Source organism: Mustela erminea, chromosome 7, assembly GCF_009829155.1.
Source record: "Mustela erminea isolate mMusErm1 chromosome 7, mMusErm1.Pri, whole genome shotgun sequence".
NCBI lineage: Eukaryota > Metazoa > Chordata > Mammalia > Carnivora > Mustelidae > Mustela > Mustela erminea.
Genome location: NC_045620.1, coordinates 121,274,015 through 121,290,353, shown reverse-complemented (window position 1 = coordinate 121,290,353; position 16,339 = coordinate 121,274,015). Strand labels below are relative to the sequence as shown.

At 56.6% G+C, this 16,339-nt stretch overlaps 2 protein-coding genes and 1 long non-coding RNA gene across 5 annotated transcripts in view; 2 read left to right on the top strand and 1 right to left on the bottom strand.

Annotated features, from left to right (window-relative positions):
* Positions 1 to 8,315, top strand: part of DRC1 (dynein regulatory complex subunit 1) — a 42,061-nt gene extending 33,746 nt beyond the window's left edge. Inside the window, exons 11-17 of one of the 2 annotated variants that reach the window (XM_032353090.1) lie at positions 1,067 to 1,179; positions 2,342 to 2,431; positions 2,955 to 3,041; positions 4,913 to 5,097; positions 6,236 to 6,376; positions 6,734 to 6,836; positions 8,060 to 8,315. In XM_032353090.1, coding sequence (XP_032208981.1) covers positions 1,067 to 1,179; positions 2,342 to 2,431; positions 2,955 to 3,041; positions 4,913 to 5,097; positions 6,236 to 6,376; positions 6,734 to 6,836; positions 8,060 to 8,116 — 776 coding nt within the window. In that variant the 3' untranslated portion in view covers positions 8,117 to 8,315. The remainder of the gene's footprint in view (positions 1 to 1,066; positions 1,180 to 2,341; positions 2,432 to 2,954; positions 3,042 to 4,912; positions 5,098 to 6,235; positions 6,377 to 6,733; positions 6,837 to 8,059) is intronic. The other variant, XM_032353091.1, reaches the window with a different exon arrangement.
* A 1,362-nt stretch (positions 8,316 to 9,677) lies between these two features.
* Positions 9,678 to 16,339, bottom strand: part of OTOF (otoferlin) — a 92,227-nt gene continuing 85,565 nt past the window's right edge. Inside the window, exons 38-46 of one of the 2 annotated variants that reach the window (XM_032353088.1) lie at positions 16,137 to 16,307; positions 15,384 to 15,544; positions 14,545 to 14,687; positions 14,065 to 14,153; positions 12,610 to 12,708; positions 12,220 to 12,461; positions 11,926 to 12,104; positions 11,719 to 11,819; positions 9,678 to 9,879 (exon numbers count right to left, since the gene is read on the bottom strand). In XM_032353088.1, coding sequence (XP_032208979.1) covers positions 9,699 to 9,879; positions 11,719 to 11,819; positions 11,926 to 12,104; positions 12,220 to 12,461; positions 12,610 to 12,708; positions 14,065 to 14,153; positions 14,545 to 14,687; positions 15,384 to 15,544; positions 16,137 to 16,307 — 1,366 coding nt within the window. In that variant the 3' untranslated portion in view covers positions 9,678 to 9,698. The remainder of the gene's footprint in view (positions 9,880 to 11,718; positions 11,820 to 11,925; positions 12,105 to 12,219; positions 12,462 to 12,609; positions 12,709 to 14,064; positions 14,154 to 14,544; positions 14,688 to 15,383; positions 15,545 to 16,136; positions 16,308 to 16,339) is intronic. The other variant, XM_032353089.1, reaches the window with a different exon arrangement.
* LOC116596080 lies at positions 9,736 to 16,183 on the top strand. The gene is made up of 3 exons (XR_004287993.1): positions 9,736 to 9,824; positions 12,212 to 12,781; positions 16,097 to 16,183. It is a non-coding gene; the product is annotated as an uncharacterized LOC116596080 (long non-coding RNA).

The window sequence follows — 16,339 nt, the reverse complement described above, 5'->3', positions numbered from 1 at the left end:
ATTGCTTTTACAAACAAATGTGTATATATTTGTTTTTATTTATAAAGACCTGATTTCTTAATGAAAAGCATATGTTTTTCTCCATCTTGCTTTTTTCACTTACGAAGTATCCTGGAGATCAGTCTATGGTAGTAAGAGGGCACGTTTTTCATGCCGTTTTTGTTTGGTATTCCTTTGTGTGGCCACACTATAACTTACTCAGATATGGTCTGTTGGTGGCCACTTGGAATATTTCCAGGTTTTGGTCTGTTTGTTTTTGCTTTTATAAACATTGCTGCAATAAATAGCTGTGTGCGTTTGTGTCTGCATATTTTTGTGAACATAAATTTGTGAATTTTTGGGATAGATCCTTAAAAGTAGGACTGCTGGCTCAAAGGGTAAAGGCCTCTGTAATTCGGCCAGATCCTGCTCCATACCAACGGGTCTATTTTGCACTTCCACCAGCAAGATGTGTCTTATACTTTTCCAAAATATCTTCATTTATATTGTCTCCTTTTATCTTTCGAACAACTGGTAAAGCCTGGTAGGACAATTTTTTAGGACTATTTCCAGATGAGGGATATACAGTATAAAACATTTTTAAATTTCTAATTTTAATTAAGAAAATGTTTGGCTCTTGCTGTTAGGTACCAGTTCTTCCTAAGAAGTGAGGCTGTCCCCTGGACCGTGGTTTCATTGGCAGCCTCTCATCTGTGGCCGGTTTAGAAACCACCTAGCAGATGCTAGATTGTTCTCTAATGTGAGAATAAACAGGTGCAAACTCTCCCTTCCACTTCCTGGTCATGGCGGGGTTTTGAGTAGGATGTTGGCATAGAGATGAAATTTAGAACAGCAAAGCATTGTAGGATGGCAGAGTTCTCCTGCTAGTCTCGTATCCAACCAATTGCCAGCCTCCCTGATTTTGCTACACTAGGCTTTCTTTGGCTAATGAGACTCCATAGGACCTTAAAGAGGTTTATAATGGGTAAATTTTCTCAAGGAAAGCTGTTTGTTGCTCAAAGTCAACAAAATCCAGCAAGGATCTCCCTTTTCTCCCCCTTCTCTCTTCTCTCTGCCCCGTCTGCAGAAGAGGAGGGGACGGAGGAGGCCGCCTCGGAAGCAGAGTCTTACCTCGACCTGCCAAAGCAAATTTCCCCGAGGACTACCAGAAAGATCCTGATGCTTCTGTGTGATGAGTCGGTGAGGCTGGCCACGTGGGGCTGCGCTGGAAGGACCCCTGGCCCCCGTGTCCGGTGCGCTGCTACTGCCCAGGCTGGCCGGGCCGGATGCGGCCTGGATGCAGGAGGCCACGAGCATTGAGCAGCAGAGCTGGGGCCATTCACAGACAGGCCCAGCCTCAGAGCTGCCCCCAGCTGGCAAAGGGGTCCTCCCTTCATGGGTCAGCAAGGTGTGGGCCAAGTTGGCCCACGGGCTCCTGCTAATTAAAAAAAAAAAAAAAAAAAAAGCTGATTCTGCAAGAGAAGGGGCGCCTGTCTCACCTGGGTGAGCCCACCTGCCGAGTAGCGTGGCCACAGCTGACGTGGCTTCACTCTGGGAACTCGGTCTGTGATTTCTCGGGGTGTGTCCGGCTCCGGATATCTCTGCGGCATGTTAGCCAGACCCACGGGATTTCATGTCAAGGGTGCTGGAGCTGGCTCAGCTGGGAGTTGAGGTGTTCCAGCAATATGACTGGTGCACAAGCCCGTATTTCTGAGATGAGTCCTAGAGCTGCAGCCAGGACTGGCAGCCTCCCATCCCCTAGGGACACTTCCCTTTGGCCAAGAGCTGGCTTTTGCCCCTGAGGGCGGCTCCTGCTGGGAGAGGCAATGGGGCAGGTGCTGCTCTCTCTCACCAGCTTGCTGCCAGTGGCCGCCTCCCCCGCAGCCCTCCCCCAGGCCTTCCCAGCTCTGAGTGGGGGCGGGTGCCCAGTGTTCCCCCCACCCCGCTGTCATGCACCCTGGGCTGTGATATGGTTGTCGACCCCCCGCTGTGTCCCCCCCGCCGCCATGTCCCCCCCCACCGCCCCCCATCTCAGGGCCTGCTGTCCTGGTCTCTGGATACTGGAGGGCCAGCCTCTGAGTGAAGCGACTTTGGGCGGGTGAGGATCTGTGACTGGATCGGGTATGGGCTGCTCTGGGGGACTTAGAAGTTTGCCCAGGGGCTGGGGGTGAGGTGAGCCAGCACCCTTCTGAGGTGGGAGGAACTAAAGCCATGACGAAAACTGGCCTTGTGTCCAGGAAGGGCTCATCCCCGGGGCCCTGCTCTGTGGAGTCATCGCTGACAGTTACAGAGAGGTAGGCTGCAGAGCTGGCACTCATTTCGGAAACCCGTCTCTGACTGGAGATGTCATCTTCCTTCTCAGGGTTTCCTCATAGAGAGCAAGCTGCTGAGCCTTCTCCTTCCCCTGGAGAAGAACGAATGCTATCTGCTGAGGCTGGACGCCATCTTCTCGGTGGGTCCCGCTGGGCCGAGTTGATGGGGTGGGGGCCGCGTTCTAAGCCGGCCTCCTCTTTTTTTCCAACATTGCCGTGGCCCTGGGAAGAGATATGGGTTTCCGGGCTGCTCTGGGCTCTCTGTCACCTCCTTCCCTTTCCTCGTTCCCCATGCCACAGATTGGCCACGGAGTCTCCCAGCCCTGACCCTTCCTCTACCAGCTTCTCTCACGGCCTGGCTCTCAGACTGCAGGTTCTCCCCTACACCCCTGAACTCGGATGTGTGTCCAGCCTCCTCTAGCGTTCTCATACCCACCAGGCCTGTACAGAGCTGTTCATGACTCTGAGCGTTGTTTCTCTGCTCAGATGTGATCTCATTGAGCTTCCCCGGTGTCGAGTGGCCTCACTCTGGGCCATGGCAGGTGCTGGGGAGCTCAGGGGACAAGTCAAACCTCCAGCTCTTAGGAGCGGAGGGTCTGTTAACTCTCCCAGCCGGTGGACTTCTTGCTGTGGTGTTTGAGCAATACTCCTGTTTCTCCCCAGGCCCTTGGAATTGAAAGCGAGGACGACTTATATAAACTGGTGAACTTCTTCCTCAAATACCGAGTTTATCATTCACCCTCCGGTCAGGTAACGTGAAGTGCAATAAAAGAGAGATGTTTGAAATTCTGGAAGCCCCCAGAGGACATTGCTGCCTTTGTATAATCCTTCCGGAGAAACAGTGAGGGTTTTGTGTCAGAGATAGCTAACGTAGTGTTTCCGGTATTATTACTATTTCTGTTTGCAAAGGAAAGAATGACGGGGGATGGGAGACTGTTCTCACACTAAGGCCCAAGGTGTCTATTCCTGGGCCCTTCCTCAAAGCCAGGCTTCAGCCCCTGGGAGCCCTGGGCCCATCAAGTTCTGAATATTTTGATTCTTACCACTTTCCTACAAAGCAAGGCCCATCTGTAATACTCTTCTTGATTGTAATGCACTATTCTAAAGAAGCCACCATGTTAACAAATATTATAAAGTTTTAACTTAAAAATTAAAAAATTGAATTAAAAATATGTTTCGTACTGCTGGCTCCAGGGTGAGTATCCTGATATGCTTCTGAGAAGAATTGGCAGGGTGAACAAAACCCAGAGGCCATAAAGGGGGAAAAATAGGATGGATTTGACTACGTGAAACAAAGCAAAACAAAACAAACACAACCCTGCGGGGCAAAAATCACTAAAAGCAAAATTAAGATAAAGATGACAGCTGGGGTGGGGGTGAGGAATATTTTTAACTCCTACCACAGTTAAGGGCCTATTTCTTTGATATATAAAGAACTCAAATAAACCAATAAGAAAATGACCAACAACTCAGGGAAATGGACGAGGGATATGAACAAAAATCTCCTATAAGAGGCAATATGAGTAGCTTCTAAACATATGAGAAGACAACCAGCTTCTTATAATAAGAGAAGTGAGAATGAAAACTGTTCTAAATTCCATCTGCACCCGTCACGTAGGCAAAACTCTGCGAGTTTGATAACATCTAGTGACGGCCCGGGCGTGGGAACCAGACATGCACCTGTCACTGCTAATGAGCCGGTTGTCGCAGCCTCCGCGGAGGGCAGCACAAACACTGTCCCCAGCAGTTCTTCCTCTGGGATTTTGCTCTGCAGCTCTGTCTCAATACGACGAAAGCACGTGCTTATTGTAGCTCATGGGTTTCAGCACCGCTCGAAATGGGAAAAGATTTTGAACAACCTACAATTCCATCATGAAGGGATTGATTTCCTCATCAGTGGTGCATCGAGACAGCGGAATGTTATGCACCAGGAACAAAACAAAACAAAACAAAAAATCAAGGAAGCTCTCTACACATTTTTTTTACGTGAAAATATCTCTAAGGTTTATCGGTATGTGAAAAATGCCAAGCGCAGAACTGTGTCTGCCGCAGATGATTATTTGTGTGAAAACGCGAGGGAAGGCTTTGCTTGTATGGACAGAGGATTTCTCTGGAAGGAGGGTAAGACATTGATGACGTTGGTTTGCCTGTGGGTGGTGAACGGAATGAACCACGAGAATGAACTACGAGTAGGAGGAAGACTTTTTTAAATTAAAAAATTTAAAGATAGATTGTGATTTTTGATTCAAAAAGATAAATATATATGTGATGTCAGCTTTATGAATATCAGTAAAATGAATGCCCATGAGTCTCGATTTAGAAATAGGAGGTTATCGCTGTTTTGAAGCCCCCGCGTGCCTCTCCCTGACCCCATGCCCCTCTCGTCCTCTCCTGCCGCTCACCGCTCCTTCCTTCCTGTAAATGTGTCCCTTTTCTCGTCCTCTCTTGTCGCTCACCGTTTCTTCCTTCCTGTAAATGTGTCTTTGCATCTTTTCTGTAACCTACTGTAAACTCTTCTCCTTTTTCTGTCTTCAGACACTCATGCTTGCTCTGCACCCCCCATCCACAGCCACCCTTGCGTGTTTCACCAGCTCAACCCCTGGCATCTGTCACCCCCATAGGAGCAAACAAGCCTGATGTCGGGACAGGAGCCAGGAGAGCAGATAGACCTCGAGGAGCAGAAGGAGGAAAGCCTCGTGGAAGGGGAGCCGGAAGAGAAGGACACCCCCCCTTCTCCCAGGCTCATCCACCCCAATGATGTCCTCAAGATCCTGGAGGCCTTCGTCATGGGTCTGAAGAAACCCAAGTACGGTGCTGGAGGGTTTTCCTGAGGCCCAGGAGAGCGGGCTGGAACCTGGGCAGGAAGGAAAGGATGATGGCGGAGGGCTGGAGGAATCCGTGGGCACGCGTGATTTGCATTTTCTCATGCCTCATTCATTCGGCGGTCAGTCACGGGGTCTGCTGTGTGTAGGTCGCACCTTGTCATCAGGACAGTGGCCAGAATGTAACAATTGTCACGCTGCTCACAGGAAGCAGTGGCAACCCCATCTGGCATGTCCAAGAGGGCTTTAGACACCCAGACTGGGTTTTCTGAGGTGGATAAAGTGGGGGAAAGGGCATTTCAGGGTGTCACAGTGTGGGGAAAGGTGTGTTCGAGAATCATGACAGAGAGGTGTGGCTGCTGTCAGGGTGTTCCCTGGGAAGTGTGGCTGGTGGGCGGGGAGCCAGGCCAGATCTTGAATTGCCTTGTCTGCTGTGCCCAAGACCTTTGACTTGGCCTTGATGGGACTGGAGCCAGACCACGGTTTTGAGGAGTGGGGCAGCCATGGGTAGGCCTTTTTTTTTTTTTTTTTTAAGATTTTATTTGTCAGAGAGAGAGAGAGAGAGATTGAGCACAAAGAGGGAGAAGCCCAAAGAGGGAGAAGCATGGAGTCTGGGATCATGACCTGAGCCGAAGGCTGATGCTTAACCCACTGAACCAGCCGGGCATCCCTAGGCTTGCATTGAAAGATCCCTTTGGTGGCAGGGAGGGAGGTGATGTTGGCTACAGGAGAGCAACTGAGGGCTTGTCCCAGTGGAGGTGATGATATCTTGGATCAAGGCTATCCTCAAGGGGAAGGCGAGTTTTGAGGGGGGTTTGAGATGCGTTAGTGAAAAAAATGGGCAGGATGGAATGCCAGTGAGGTCATCTGGCTGAGAGAAGGGGGTGGATAGAACTCCAGTGATGCTGTCACAAAGGCGACAGTGGCACCAGGAATCGGGAACGTTGATGATAGTCACGTGCCTTTTCTGAGAATCTGCCATAAACCGATAGGCTGGTGTAGGCGAGTGGGTAGGTGGGCGGTGGGAAAGCGAGAGTGTGAGGGGTGGGCGCCGAGGCTGGCACCACGTGGGGGCCCAGGGTGCCAGGTGGAGACGAGGCCACTACCGCTCTTGACCTTCAGGGACTCTCAGGCACCAGTGAAGATGAAGTATGTGCGAGATAACTCGAAGGACTCGGAGTACTGGGAGGCCCTGACCACGGTTATCCCTGACGCCACGCAGAACCTCTGGGACGCCCTGTACACAGCCCTGGAGAAATACCAGTGAGTGCGAGTGCGCATGTCATGGCGCAGGAGAAGGAGGAAGTCAGGCAGTCGCTGGGGAAGGGTCCCACTTGCCAGGGCCTCATTTGCCACATCCCTGGCTTGGAGAGAAAAAGCTGCCTTTGGAGGGAAACCTCCTGCCAAAGGGGCCTGTGGTGTTGGGTGGCTGGCCCCCGGCCCCGGGCTCCCATTCTGTTCCTGCCCACCTGGTCAGTTCAGGGCAGGACGGTGGGTGGGTGAGGCTTCTGGGCTCCTCTTCCACCTCTAACCACAACAGAAACCCAGAGATCCCGACCCCTCCTTGGCAGAGGACGGAAGAGGAGTCAATGAGCCTCTAACCTGTTTTTCTACCCAAAGCCTCGTCCTGACCCAGAGGGCCAAGCTGCTGCTAGAGAACCGTTCCCTGGAGCAGCAGAACACTGAGCTCCAGATGCTGCTGCAACAGTATCTAGATTCCAAGGTGGGTGGCAGGGACCCTCCGAGGAGGGCAGGCAGGAGGCTGAGGGAGGCCGTGGGACTCCTCTTAGGAGATGAGTTTCTTCCCTCACCAGAAGCAAAGGAGCACTGAGATGTGACATAAATATGAACAGTCGTGCCTCAGGTTGGGACAGAATTATTGGCCAATGGAGAGGACATTGCCCCAAGTCTCCTCCAGGTCGTCTGGGCTATAACAGGGCCCCTCTGATGCCACGGTCTTTGGTGCCCGCTGCTTGCTGGACCATTCTCAGAGACAGGGCCAAAGCCCGCCATAGTGTCCCAGGCCACAGGGCCCTACCTTATGAAATTTCCCCTTTCTCGTACCCCTCTGTGAAGTCGATAGGGTACAAGTGATTCTCGCAACAAGGAGAATCAAAATCGGGAGACTCTGTGACATGCCCAGAGCCCTGGGCCCTTCCCACCCTGCCGGCCCAGGTTGTCCGGCCTGGGATATGACGTGGTTAGAAGACGCTCCAGCCGGGACAGATATTCTCTGGTCCCCACTCTTGATCATGCCGGTGACGGCTGGGGCAATTTCCCCGTGGCCAGCGGGAGAAGGAATCTCAATGTCTCTGCTTCAAAGGGTCGAGTCCGTTCGTCACACAGTGGCTGGCTCTGCCACTGGCACTGAGGCCGTGGGCCAGGACCAGTCTTGACACACTGGGCTGAGGGCAGGTCCTCTGTCACCAGTGTGGGAGAAGTGACTGAGGTGACTGAGGCCACAGCCACAAGCCAGGGAACTGGGAGTGTGGCCCCGCCATGGTTTCAGGCCCCAGGCCACACCTTAACGGAGGCTGTGGTAAGCCTTGGTGTCGTGATGGCCTCTCTGCCAGTGACAGGCCTCAGAGGGCTGTGGGGCCCACACTTTCGTCAGTGCTGTTGCCCTAGGAGGGTGGGGAGGAGCAGGGAAGGGCAGGGCTAGACCGGGGGTGGGGTGTTGCACAGGTGAGGGGCGGACGGAGGATTTGAGGGAGTGACTCAGAGCAGGAGGCTCAGAAGGTCACCAAAGGTTGTTAGCTGGGAACAGAAGCCAGACCAGAAGCCGCAGGACTTCTCTGAAGGCAGGCAGCCTAGCGGCTTTCGCTAGCGTTCAGAAGCACTTGGGGAGGAAATGCTTGCAGAGACTTGGAGGCTGAGGAGAGCCCACGGGTGCGAAGGAGGAGGGCCCTGGGAGAAGTGTAATGACCTCTCCGCTTTCGTTTCCAGATAAACTCTGAACTGCAAGTTCCACCAACTCAGGTGCTCCGGGTCCCCACGCAGTAGAGCTGAGCCTCCGAAGACTGCCGTGTCAGGCTGTATGCTGGGGCGGGGGCCGGGCCCAGAGCTGCTGCTGGCACGTTCCCCCTGAGGACCTGCCTGGGACCACTCTGAGTCTCCAGAGCTGCCGGGATAGGGCCCGGCAAACTAAGGCAACATGAGCTGGTACCTGTACTGCCATCACCATTAAAGTCTTTAAAAAGTTGTGGCTGAATCTCTTTGAAGAGCTCAGGTCCTGTGACATACTAGGCCACCTCAGACTGGGCCAGAACAGGTCGGTCACTGTGGGACTGGGCCTAGGCCAAGGGCATGGGACCCCCTTCTCGCATCTGGGGGCAGTTGGCTGGAGGCTGGAACTTTGGGGCCTTTGTGGGGTCTTTTTTTTTTTTTTTAAAGTAGGCTCCATGCCCAGTGTAGAGCTTGGTGTAGGACTTGAACTCATGACCCTGAGATGAGACCTGAGCTGAGTTGGAGGCTTAAGCAACTGAGCCTCCCACGTGCCCTGGGCTCCTGTAGACTCTTCAGCCTTCACACTGTCCTTGGGCCTGCAGGACCCTTTTGGTGAGCTTTTGGGATCCCTGGTTCCCTGTGGTATAGTGTGAGGCTCTTCCCGTGGGCAGCCTGGGCAGGTGGCCCAGTGCCTTCAGCCCTCCTTGAACCCTGGGCCATGAGACTATCCAAAGGGGAAGAGGCGGAGGGGTCCAGCTGGTGCTGAGTCTGCCAGCTTGAGAGCGCTCACTGACCCTGTGCCGCTATTCTGGTCCCCCCACTTGGCCCAGTGCTGGTCAGCTCAGTGTTAAATTCCTTTTATTAAGAGACAAACCACCACTCAAGAAAGGAAACCCAACTCTCACTGCAAGCACCACCTCCCAGCCTGGCCTCCACGAGTGCCGGGCAGGGCGGGTGGGCACGGGGTGGGGTACTGGGGTTCACCCTTGCTGCGCCTCATCTAGGCTTCTGAGCACTGGACTGCACAGAGGAAGCTCTGGGAAGCGATCAAAACCCACAGGCAGGGCAGGGTGTGGCTCGTGAACCCACCACTGGCAGCTCCCTGGGCAGCAGGAAGAGCCACTGTGGAGGGCCACAGGGCGGAAGCAGCCGCCTCCACACCCTTGGTGGGACGGGTCTGGCCCACTAGTGCAGAACAGAGAGGGGTGGTGTGGCCTCGCTCACAGGATGCTGTGGGGGAGGGAGGGTGGTGCTTTTTGCTTATTCATTCTTTTCATAGCTCTGGGCACTGGCTAATTCTCAGTCAATTCCATTAAAGCTTTATTCCTCCCCTGGAAGGCTTGGGGGAAGGTCAGGGGTGGCCATAGGGAGCCAAGGGTGCTTCAGCCAAGGAGGGGCAGGACCCCACTCCTTCCCACCCTTCCCACCCCATAGGCGGGGACCAGATGGGTGGCCCTGGGCAAGCAGCAGGCCTGGGGGGGAGGTGGGATGATGAGAGGGGCGGGGTCACCGGCCCAGCAGCAGGCTTCTGGGACCTGAGGCCACAGGGGTGGACACTGGGCTCCCCAGGGTGAGGAGGGGCAGAGGCTCGGCCCGGGAGAGGAGTGGCCAGGCAGGAGTGGCCGCCTGGCTGAGGGCTTCACGCCCCGAGGAGCTTCTTGACCATGTAGCCGGGGAGGCTGTAGAGGAAGAGCGCCAGCATGAGCAGCCCCAGCAGGGCCAGCACTATCTTGATGATGAGCCACTTGTAGCGCGTGCAGATGAGGTACTTGATGGACTTGAGGGGGTTGAGGAACCAGACGAAGGCGGTGTCAGGCCGGCTGGGGGTTGTGGGGAGGACAGGTCGTCAGGTAGTGGGTCTGCCCGGGGACACCCGGTGCCCTCAGCGCTTCTGGACCCCCACAGGCCCTGGTCCCGAAAGCAGTGACTGGAGTCAGGGTTCACGCCCTTTCTAAGTACCAGTTTTGCTTCTTACGTGCTGGCGGTGGGGGGTTCTCTGTGGGACCCCCTGGCATCTGGGCCCCTCCCAAGGCTGAGAGACTTTCCGGCAGTCCCAGCCGTCAACCTTCTCCCCTCACCCCTGACACTTGCTCAGTAGGGAAGGGGCCGCCACCGGGGCTGCTCCTTGTCTGAGCTCCGGGGCTGCCCCACATGGTCTCTGGGAAACCAGCGTGTCTCAGCCTCACCCCCTTCCTGGGGAACATGAGCATCTGTCCCCACTGGGCCCTGCTGAGACTCTGAGGAGCCCCTGTGGGACGCCTACCACTCGCTTCCCCACCTCTCACCCGGCCTCCCGGCCAAGAGGGCCGGCTAAGCTTTCCCTTCTGCAGTCAGTGTTACAGCACAGTAGGTTTTATAAGAGGTCAGATAGAACATTCAAGTACTGAATAGGCTTTTTTCAAACTCCTGTCCCAGTGATCCCCTGAGGACGCAGACCGTGCTCTCCAGAGCCTTCGGGGCAGAGTGGGGTTCCGATGCAGGGCACCTGGTTTCCTGGCCCCTGTCTGAGCCTCAGTTTCCTTACATGCACAGCGGGGTTAAACTCGGACCCTGCCTCTGGGGCTGGCAAAGGGCGGAGAGAGACAGTGCACACGTTGGACTAGGTGGCTAAGCTGAGGGGCCAGGATGGAGAGCCTCCCGGCCGGTTCCCTTAGGCTCTGGGTGGGGAGGTCCAAGCTGGTGGGAGCTAGTGAGGGCTTGCTGGTTAATTCTGGCCAAAATTTCCCTGTCCCCCTTCCACATGCCAACTGCTTTCTGCCAGTGCCACCGGGTTAGAGGCTGGCTGGCTGTCACCACGATAGGAAGCGGTGTCCTGCCCAGAACAGCGAGCTGGTCATTTGAAAACTGGGCTGGGTCCTAGCTCTAATCTGCTCGGTGACCTTAGGCAAGGTGTTGGTCCTCTCTGGCCTAATACGCACTCATGGACAGCAGTTGTTTGGGTTCTGAGAGCCTGTGGGACCGTGGGAGATGGCTTGGAAGTTGCCCTGTGTGTGTGTGTCATGCGCTGCCGAACTCCACAGCCCGGACCCCAGAGAAAGAAGTGAGGAGTACCAGAGCCAGTAGGATGTCAGGCTCAGGCCCCAGGGCCTTCTCAGCCAAGCAACCGGGCACCAGGTAGAGGAAGAGGGAGAGGAGGGGGAGCAGCAGCGCGAGCTGCAGCAGTTGGAGGCCCAGCCTGCGGTGTGTGTGTCCCAGGTTCAAGAACCTGAAGCGCGGGTCTGGTGGGCTGGAGCCGCAAGAGGGCAGAGGGAGCATGGAGCAAGGGCACAGGGGGCGAAGGCTCAGGCTGTGGCAGGACCTCGCCACCGGGGGGCGCCCCTGAGCTGAGTGTGGGCACTTCTGGGCGCCTCCCCGCCATCAGGGCTGCTGGGGACCCCACACCCCACCGCTGCAACTGCTAGCTTCTGGCAAAAACTAGAAAGAGCATTTTACTCTGTGAAATGGGGCCTTCCCTGGGAGAGGTGCCGCTTTCCTGCAAAGGTAGCCTGTGCTTTGGTTCAGAGGGAGAGGTGGATTGGGGGGGGGCGGGGAAGCAGAAAGGGGGGAGCCCAGAGGTGCATGCTTAGCAGAAGCAAGAAGACAAGGTTCCAGCCCCTCCTTCCTATTCCTGTGGCCCCAAGGACCAGTGTTGGGGGTGGGGGAGCAGGCAGAGCACTCACTTGGGTTTCTCTAGGGGGTCAGGTTCATTGCGGGCCAGGCCCACAGGATTCTTCTCTGCCTCCTCGGCTGTCAGCAGATGCAACTCTGCCTCCACCTTGCCCTGCAGAAAGGAACAGAAGGATCCCAGTGCCCAGGAGGGGTACTGGGCCCTCAGCACCCTAGCCAGGCCCAGCCCTGCCCTCTGCCCAAGCCACAGTGGTCCGCACCGTCAGCTCGAACTCGTCATTCTCATTGCGGGCCAGAAGGGGCCACCAGCCTTTGACGCGCTTCTGCTTGAAGATGGAAACCAGGGGCACGTCCACCTCCCCCGTGGCCATCTCCATGGTGCACTGCTTGGCCGTCTTCGCGCCCCGGGGAAACCGGTTCAGGTCCAGCTCGATGGCCCCTATGGCAGCCTCAGAGTCAGCTCCGATGGGCCGGGTTGGGTTGACCCTCCCCAGGGTGGGCTCCCCCCACCTCAGCCTCCCCCTCCCCACCCGCTCCGTTCCCCAGCCCTGCACCCAGGAAGTCATCCGCGGAGAAGTGGTCGGCGTCCCAGATCTGCAGGGTGAGCCTTGCGGGGATCTTGTACTCTGTCTCATCCCAGGAGAACATGGACTCCTTCTTGGAGATGACGATCTTTTCCTCAGCAGCCAGGTAGTCGAAGGGGAACAGGTAGCGCCAGTTGAAGTTGCCCTCGCCAGTGAGGGAGTGATAGTGGACATCCGTGTCCTGCTTGTCCTCCTGCTGGCCCTTCAGCCACCTGTCCGGTGTCATCGGCTTCAGACCTGTGGTTGCCCGCAGGGAGCCCCCTCCCTCTTCTCCTGCCTCCCAGGAAGATGGGCTCACCCAGCCCAGCGAGCGCCTCCCAACCCACCTCCGCCGCCCCAGTCAGGGACCTTCTCACCCACCCCCGCACAAAAATGTCACTGGACTTCTCCCCAGTGAAGAAGTCGTCGTCCTCCAGGACCACCTCGTCTGTGTTCCACACGATGACCCGGAGCTCGTACCTGGGCAGGGGAGAGGCTGGCTTGCAGTCCGGGGCTGCCGGCTGCCCCAGGGTCTTGGATGTAGATGGGGCAGGTAACCAAGGGGAGTTCTGGGGACTTGGGGTGAGCATGGGTCTGGGCCAGGTTGGGGTGGAGAGAGCTGATCCAGGGAAGGGGGTGAGGAGGGGGAGTGGAGAGGACAGGGGGATGGTGGGGCCCTGGATGAGGGAGAGAGGGTCACCAGCCAGCATGGCTGCTGTGAAGAGACCTCTAGGGGAAGCCTGTCTGGCCGGCCCGCCAGGGCTGAGAGCACTTTGGTGCACACTCCTGGACGGAGGCTGGCCCAGGGCCGGGAGGGGCAGGGGCCGCTGCTGGGGCTCCTGAGCATGATCCCGGTCTCCAGAGGCCAGAAGACATCCAGTTCTAACACATGTGCATACTGAAGCCCAGCAACTGGCAGTGGACACCCATGCAATCTGGTTTCCTTTATGTCCTTGTCCCCAAAGAGGATTTTTTCCCCTTGAAGTAAAATTGTCATTGCAAATTGGTGGTTACATTTCAGCCATTAGGAGAGAGGTTGAGTCACCCCCTCCATGTCACTTGGAGTGTGGCTCTCCCTGGAGTTATGTCATACCTGGACTATAAATCCCGGGTGACACAGTGGGGTGATGTGTCCCCTAGTGACCGTCCCAGGAACAGCACCCTTGTGACCTCACACCTGGAGGCTATTCCAGGCAGAATTTTAAAAAATTAAGAATTTAAATATCGCCATCTTGAAATAAGCATGGGGCCCCTCTGAGTGCGGGGCCTGTGCTACTTCCCCACCCCTGCAGTCGGCCCTGGTTCCAGGCACCCAGGATGTCAAAACTGGCAGCAACTCCATCCTGCCATTTTACAGATGGCAAAACTGAGGACCAGGCAGGCAACGTGACCTGGCCAGGGTCAAGTGGGAGAGGCAGGCAGTTTGGCCTCCCTCCTGCATATCTCCTCAGCGGGGGTTTTAAATAAAACCTGGCAGAGCTTAGTGACAGCCTGGAGTGGGGACAACACAGAGCAGGCTCAGGGGTGGTGGCCGCTGTGAGGATGGCAATCCACTGGAGGGCGCCAGCGAGTGCACTTCGCCTTTCGGACTCTGGGACTGCACCCAGGGGTGTGGCTCTGCCATGGCCAAGAGGGCCCACCCAGGGCCAGCCCCACTGAGGGCTCCAGGGGTTGGGTTGCTCTGTTCCCCCTCCCCCACCAGGCCACAGGGGAAGCACCACTGACGAAGGTGATGTGGGTGATCTGAGCCTGGGGCCCCTACAGGAGGGAAGGCTGTGGAGGGGTGGAGAGGGGTGAGGATGGGAAGGAAGTAGGTGCTGGGCTGCAGAAGCTCACTTCTTGGGCTTCCGGGGGGAGATGTCCAGAGGTGTCCCGGGGGCCGGCATGTCCATGGGGAACATGTCCACCCACAGCTCCAGGCGGCCCTGCGGAGGAGAGGGGGGCGTGGCTGATCTACCCACGGGCTTCCCCCTGCCCAGGAAGGCCAGCTCTCTCCTCTGCCGCCTCCCCACCCCCACCCGCACCCCTCAACCTATGTTCCCTCAGGACCCAGTTCCTCCATTTTTATCCTGAGATGCCGGAATTCCTACATCACCAATAGCCAATCCCTTCTTCTAGGGGAGGCAGTCCAGGGCTGCCCTGGAGCCCATGTTACTCTCACTCAAAGCACTCTGGCCCCTGGAGTCGCTGTAAGTGGCCACGGTGGGGCCAGATTTTTGGGGATGTGGCGACCAGTATGAGGATTCTACAGACTCCGGTTGGGACTCCCCGATCCTAGATACTAAAGAACCTCAGATCTTGGCCTGCGAGGGTCACCTGCTCGATGCCGGGCTTGTCAGGGTTGAGCAGCGGCCGAGTCTCCACGTGTTCGGGCACCAGACGGCAGCCCACACGGGGGATGTCCTCCCAGTGCCTCAGGGCACACAGCGCCACGTGCTCCTCTGTGGGCTTCCTCTGACCTGTGGGTGCGGGTGGGTCGGCTGCACACATGGCCTCAGCAGAACAAGAGACCTGTGCTGGGCTAGACTCAGGGGCACAGAGAGGCCCTGGAACCATCACCTGGCCATCTTATCTTCTTTTTACTGTTGGGGAAACTGAGGCACAGGGGAAGAACTGGCTTGCCCAAGGTCTCAGCTGCCCCTTAAGGCCTAGGGAGACCTGTGTTCTGGGGTTTGCTCTGGCTGGGAAAGCTGAGCAGAGACTCCTCCTGGGCTGGGAGAGTGGGAAGGGCAGGAATCCACTTCCCAGCCCGGCACCCCGAAGGTGGCCAGCAGTATTTCTTCAGCACACATGGCTCCCTATTCTCTGGGAGGTGCCACATGGGCAAAGGAGGGGCTCGGAGTCAGATCTGAGCCCATACATCACTCGGGCAAGTCACTGTAACACTTTGGGTTTTAGTGTCCTCATCTGCAGAATGGGGAGAACCTTCCTACCCGGCTGGAATTCTGAGAGGGAGAGGGAAGACAAGTGGGCAGGTGCTATGCAGGATGGGAAGGCAGAGGCTGGGCAGACAGGAGTGGGACTCCAGGCTGACAGGCAGAGGGTCTAAGGAGACCCCAGTCTAGGCTTCAAGGTCCTGCCACAGGGAAGTGTGGGTTCCTCTTGGCCTCTGACTGCCCTCCCCCCACCCGGGGCTGTGTCCAGAGCCCCGTTACCATTCTCGTCCTCGATCTCGGAGGGCCCAGTGAAGACACGGTTGGACACCTTCACTCTCCCGGGGGGCCCAAAGTGGGGGCCATCCACTTTGCCCTCCTTGCAGAGGCGGGTCAGGATCTGGCTGGGCTTCATGGGGTCCCGCCAGATATTGTAGCTGTGTCTGTGGGAGGGGACACATGGGCTTCGTGGGGGCTCAGGGTGTGGCTGGGCCCATCCCCAGGTGGTAATGGGCTCCAGCCAGTTCTTTTAAGGCGGCTGCTGCCCCTTGTCAGCAAGCGGGTCCCACCTGAGACACCAGGTCTCCTGGAGGCTGATGTCTCTGACTCCAGGCTCCATGGTGTCCCAAGGATGGGCTTTTAGCCTCCCCCAGTGCAGGCCAACCCATTCCCCAACTGTGCCCTCTCCTCTGGTACTTCGAAGACTCCCATGAGGACCCTGATAACCAGAGAACTGAGGGATGTGACCAGAGTCACGCAGCCTGTCAGCGACAGAGGCTGACCAGTCCCCAGTGGACTCTGCGGGGCAATGCCTCCTCTCTTCCCAGCCCGGGGTTCTCTCCCTGCCCTGTCTCCTCTGTCCTGGAATCCTCTGGCTCTCCCCTTGTCTTAGAATCTGTGGTCTGCCCAGAACCTGTAGGGAAGCCGCCCTGGCCTGGGACAGAAACCATTCTAGAGCCACCTTCCCAAATCACAATCTCTGATCTTGTCTTCAGGATCAAGGCCAGCATGAGTGACCAGCCCCGCCCCACGCACATGGAGTAGGTCTGGGCGATGCCGCAGGTGGCGCGGTGCTTGCTGTAGAAGCGGTTCTCCAGGTCGATCTTGGTTTCCCCAATGAGGTCGTCGGTGCCTACCAGATCCCAATCGTACACGGCCACCGTCAGCATGGATTCCATGGGGAAGGAGGCCTCGATGTCGAAGGACCTGGCAGGGTGGGGGTTTGGAAGAGCTGGAGG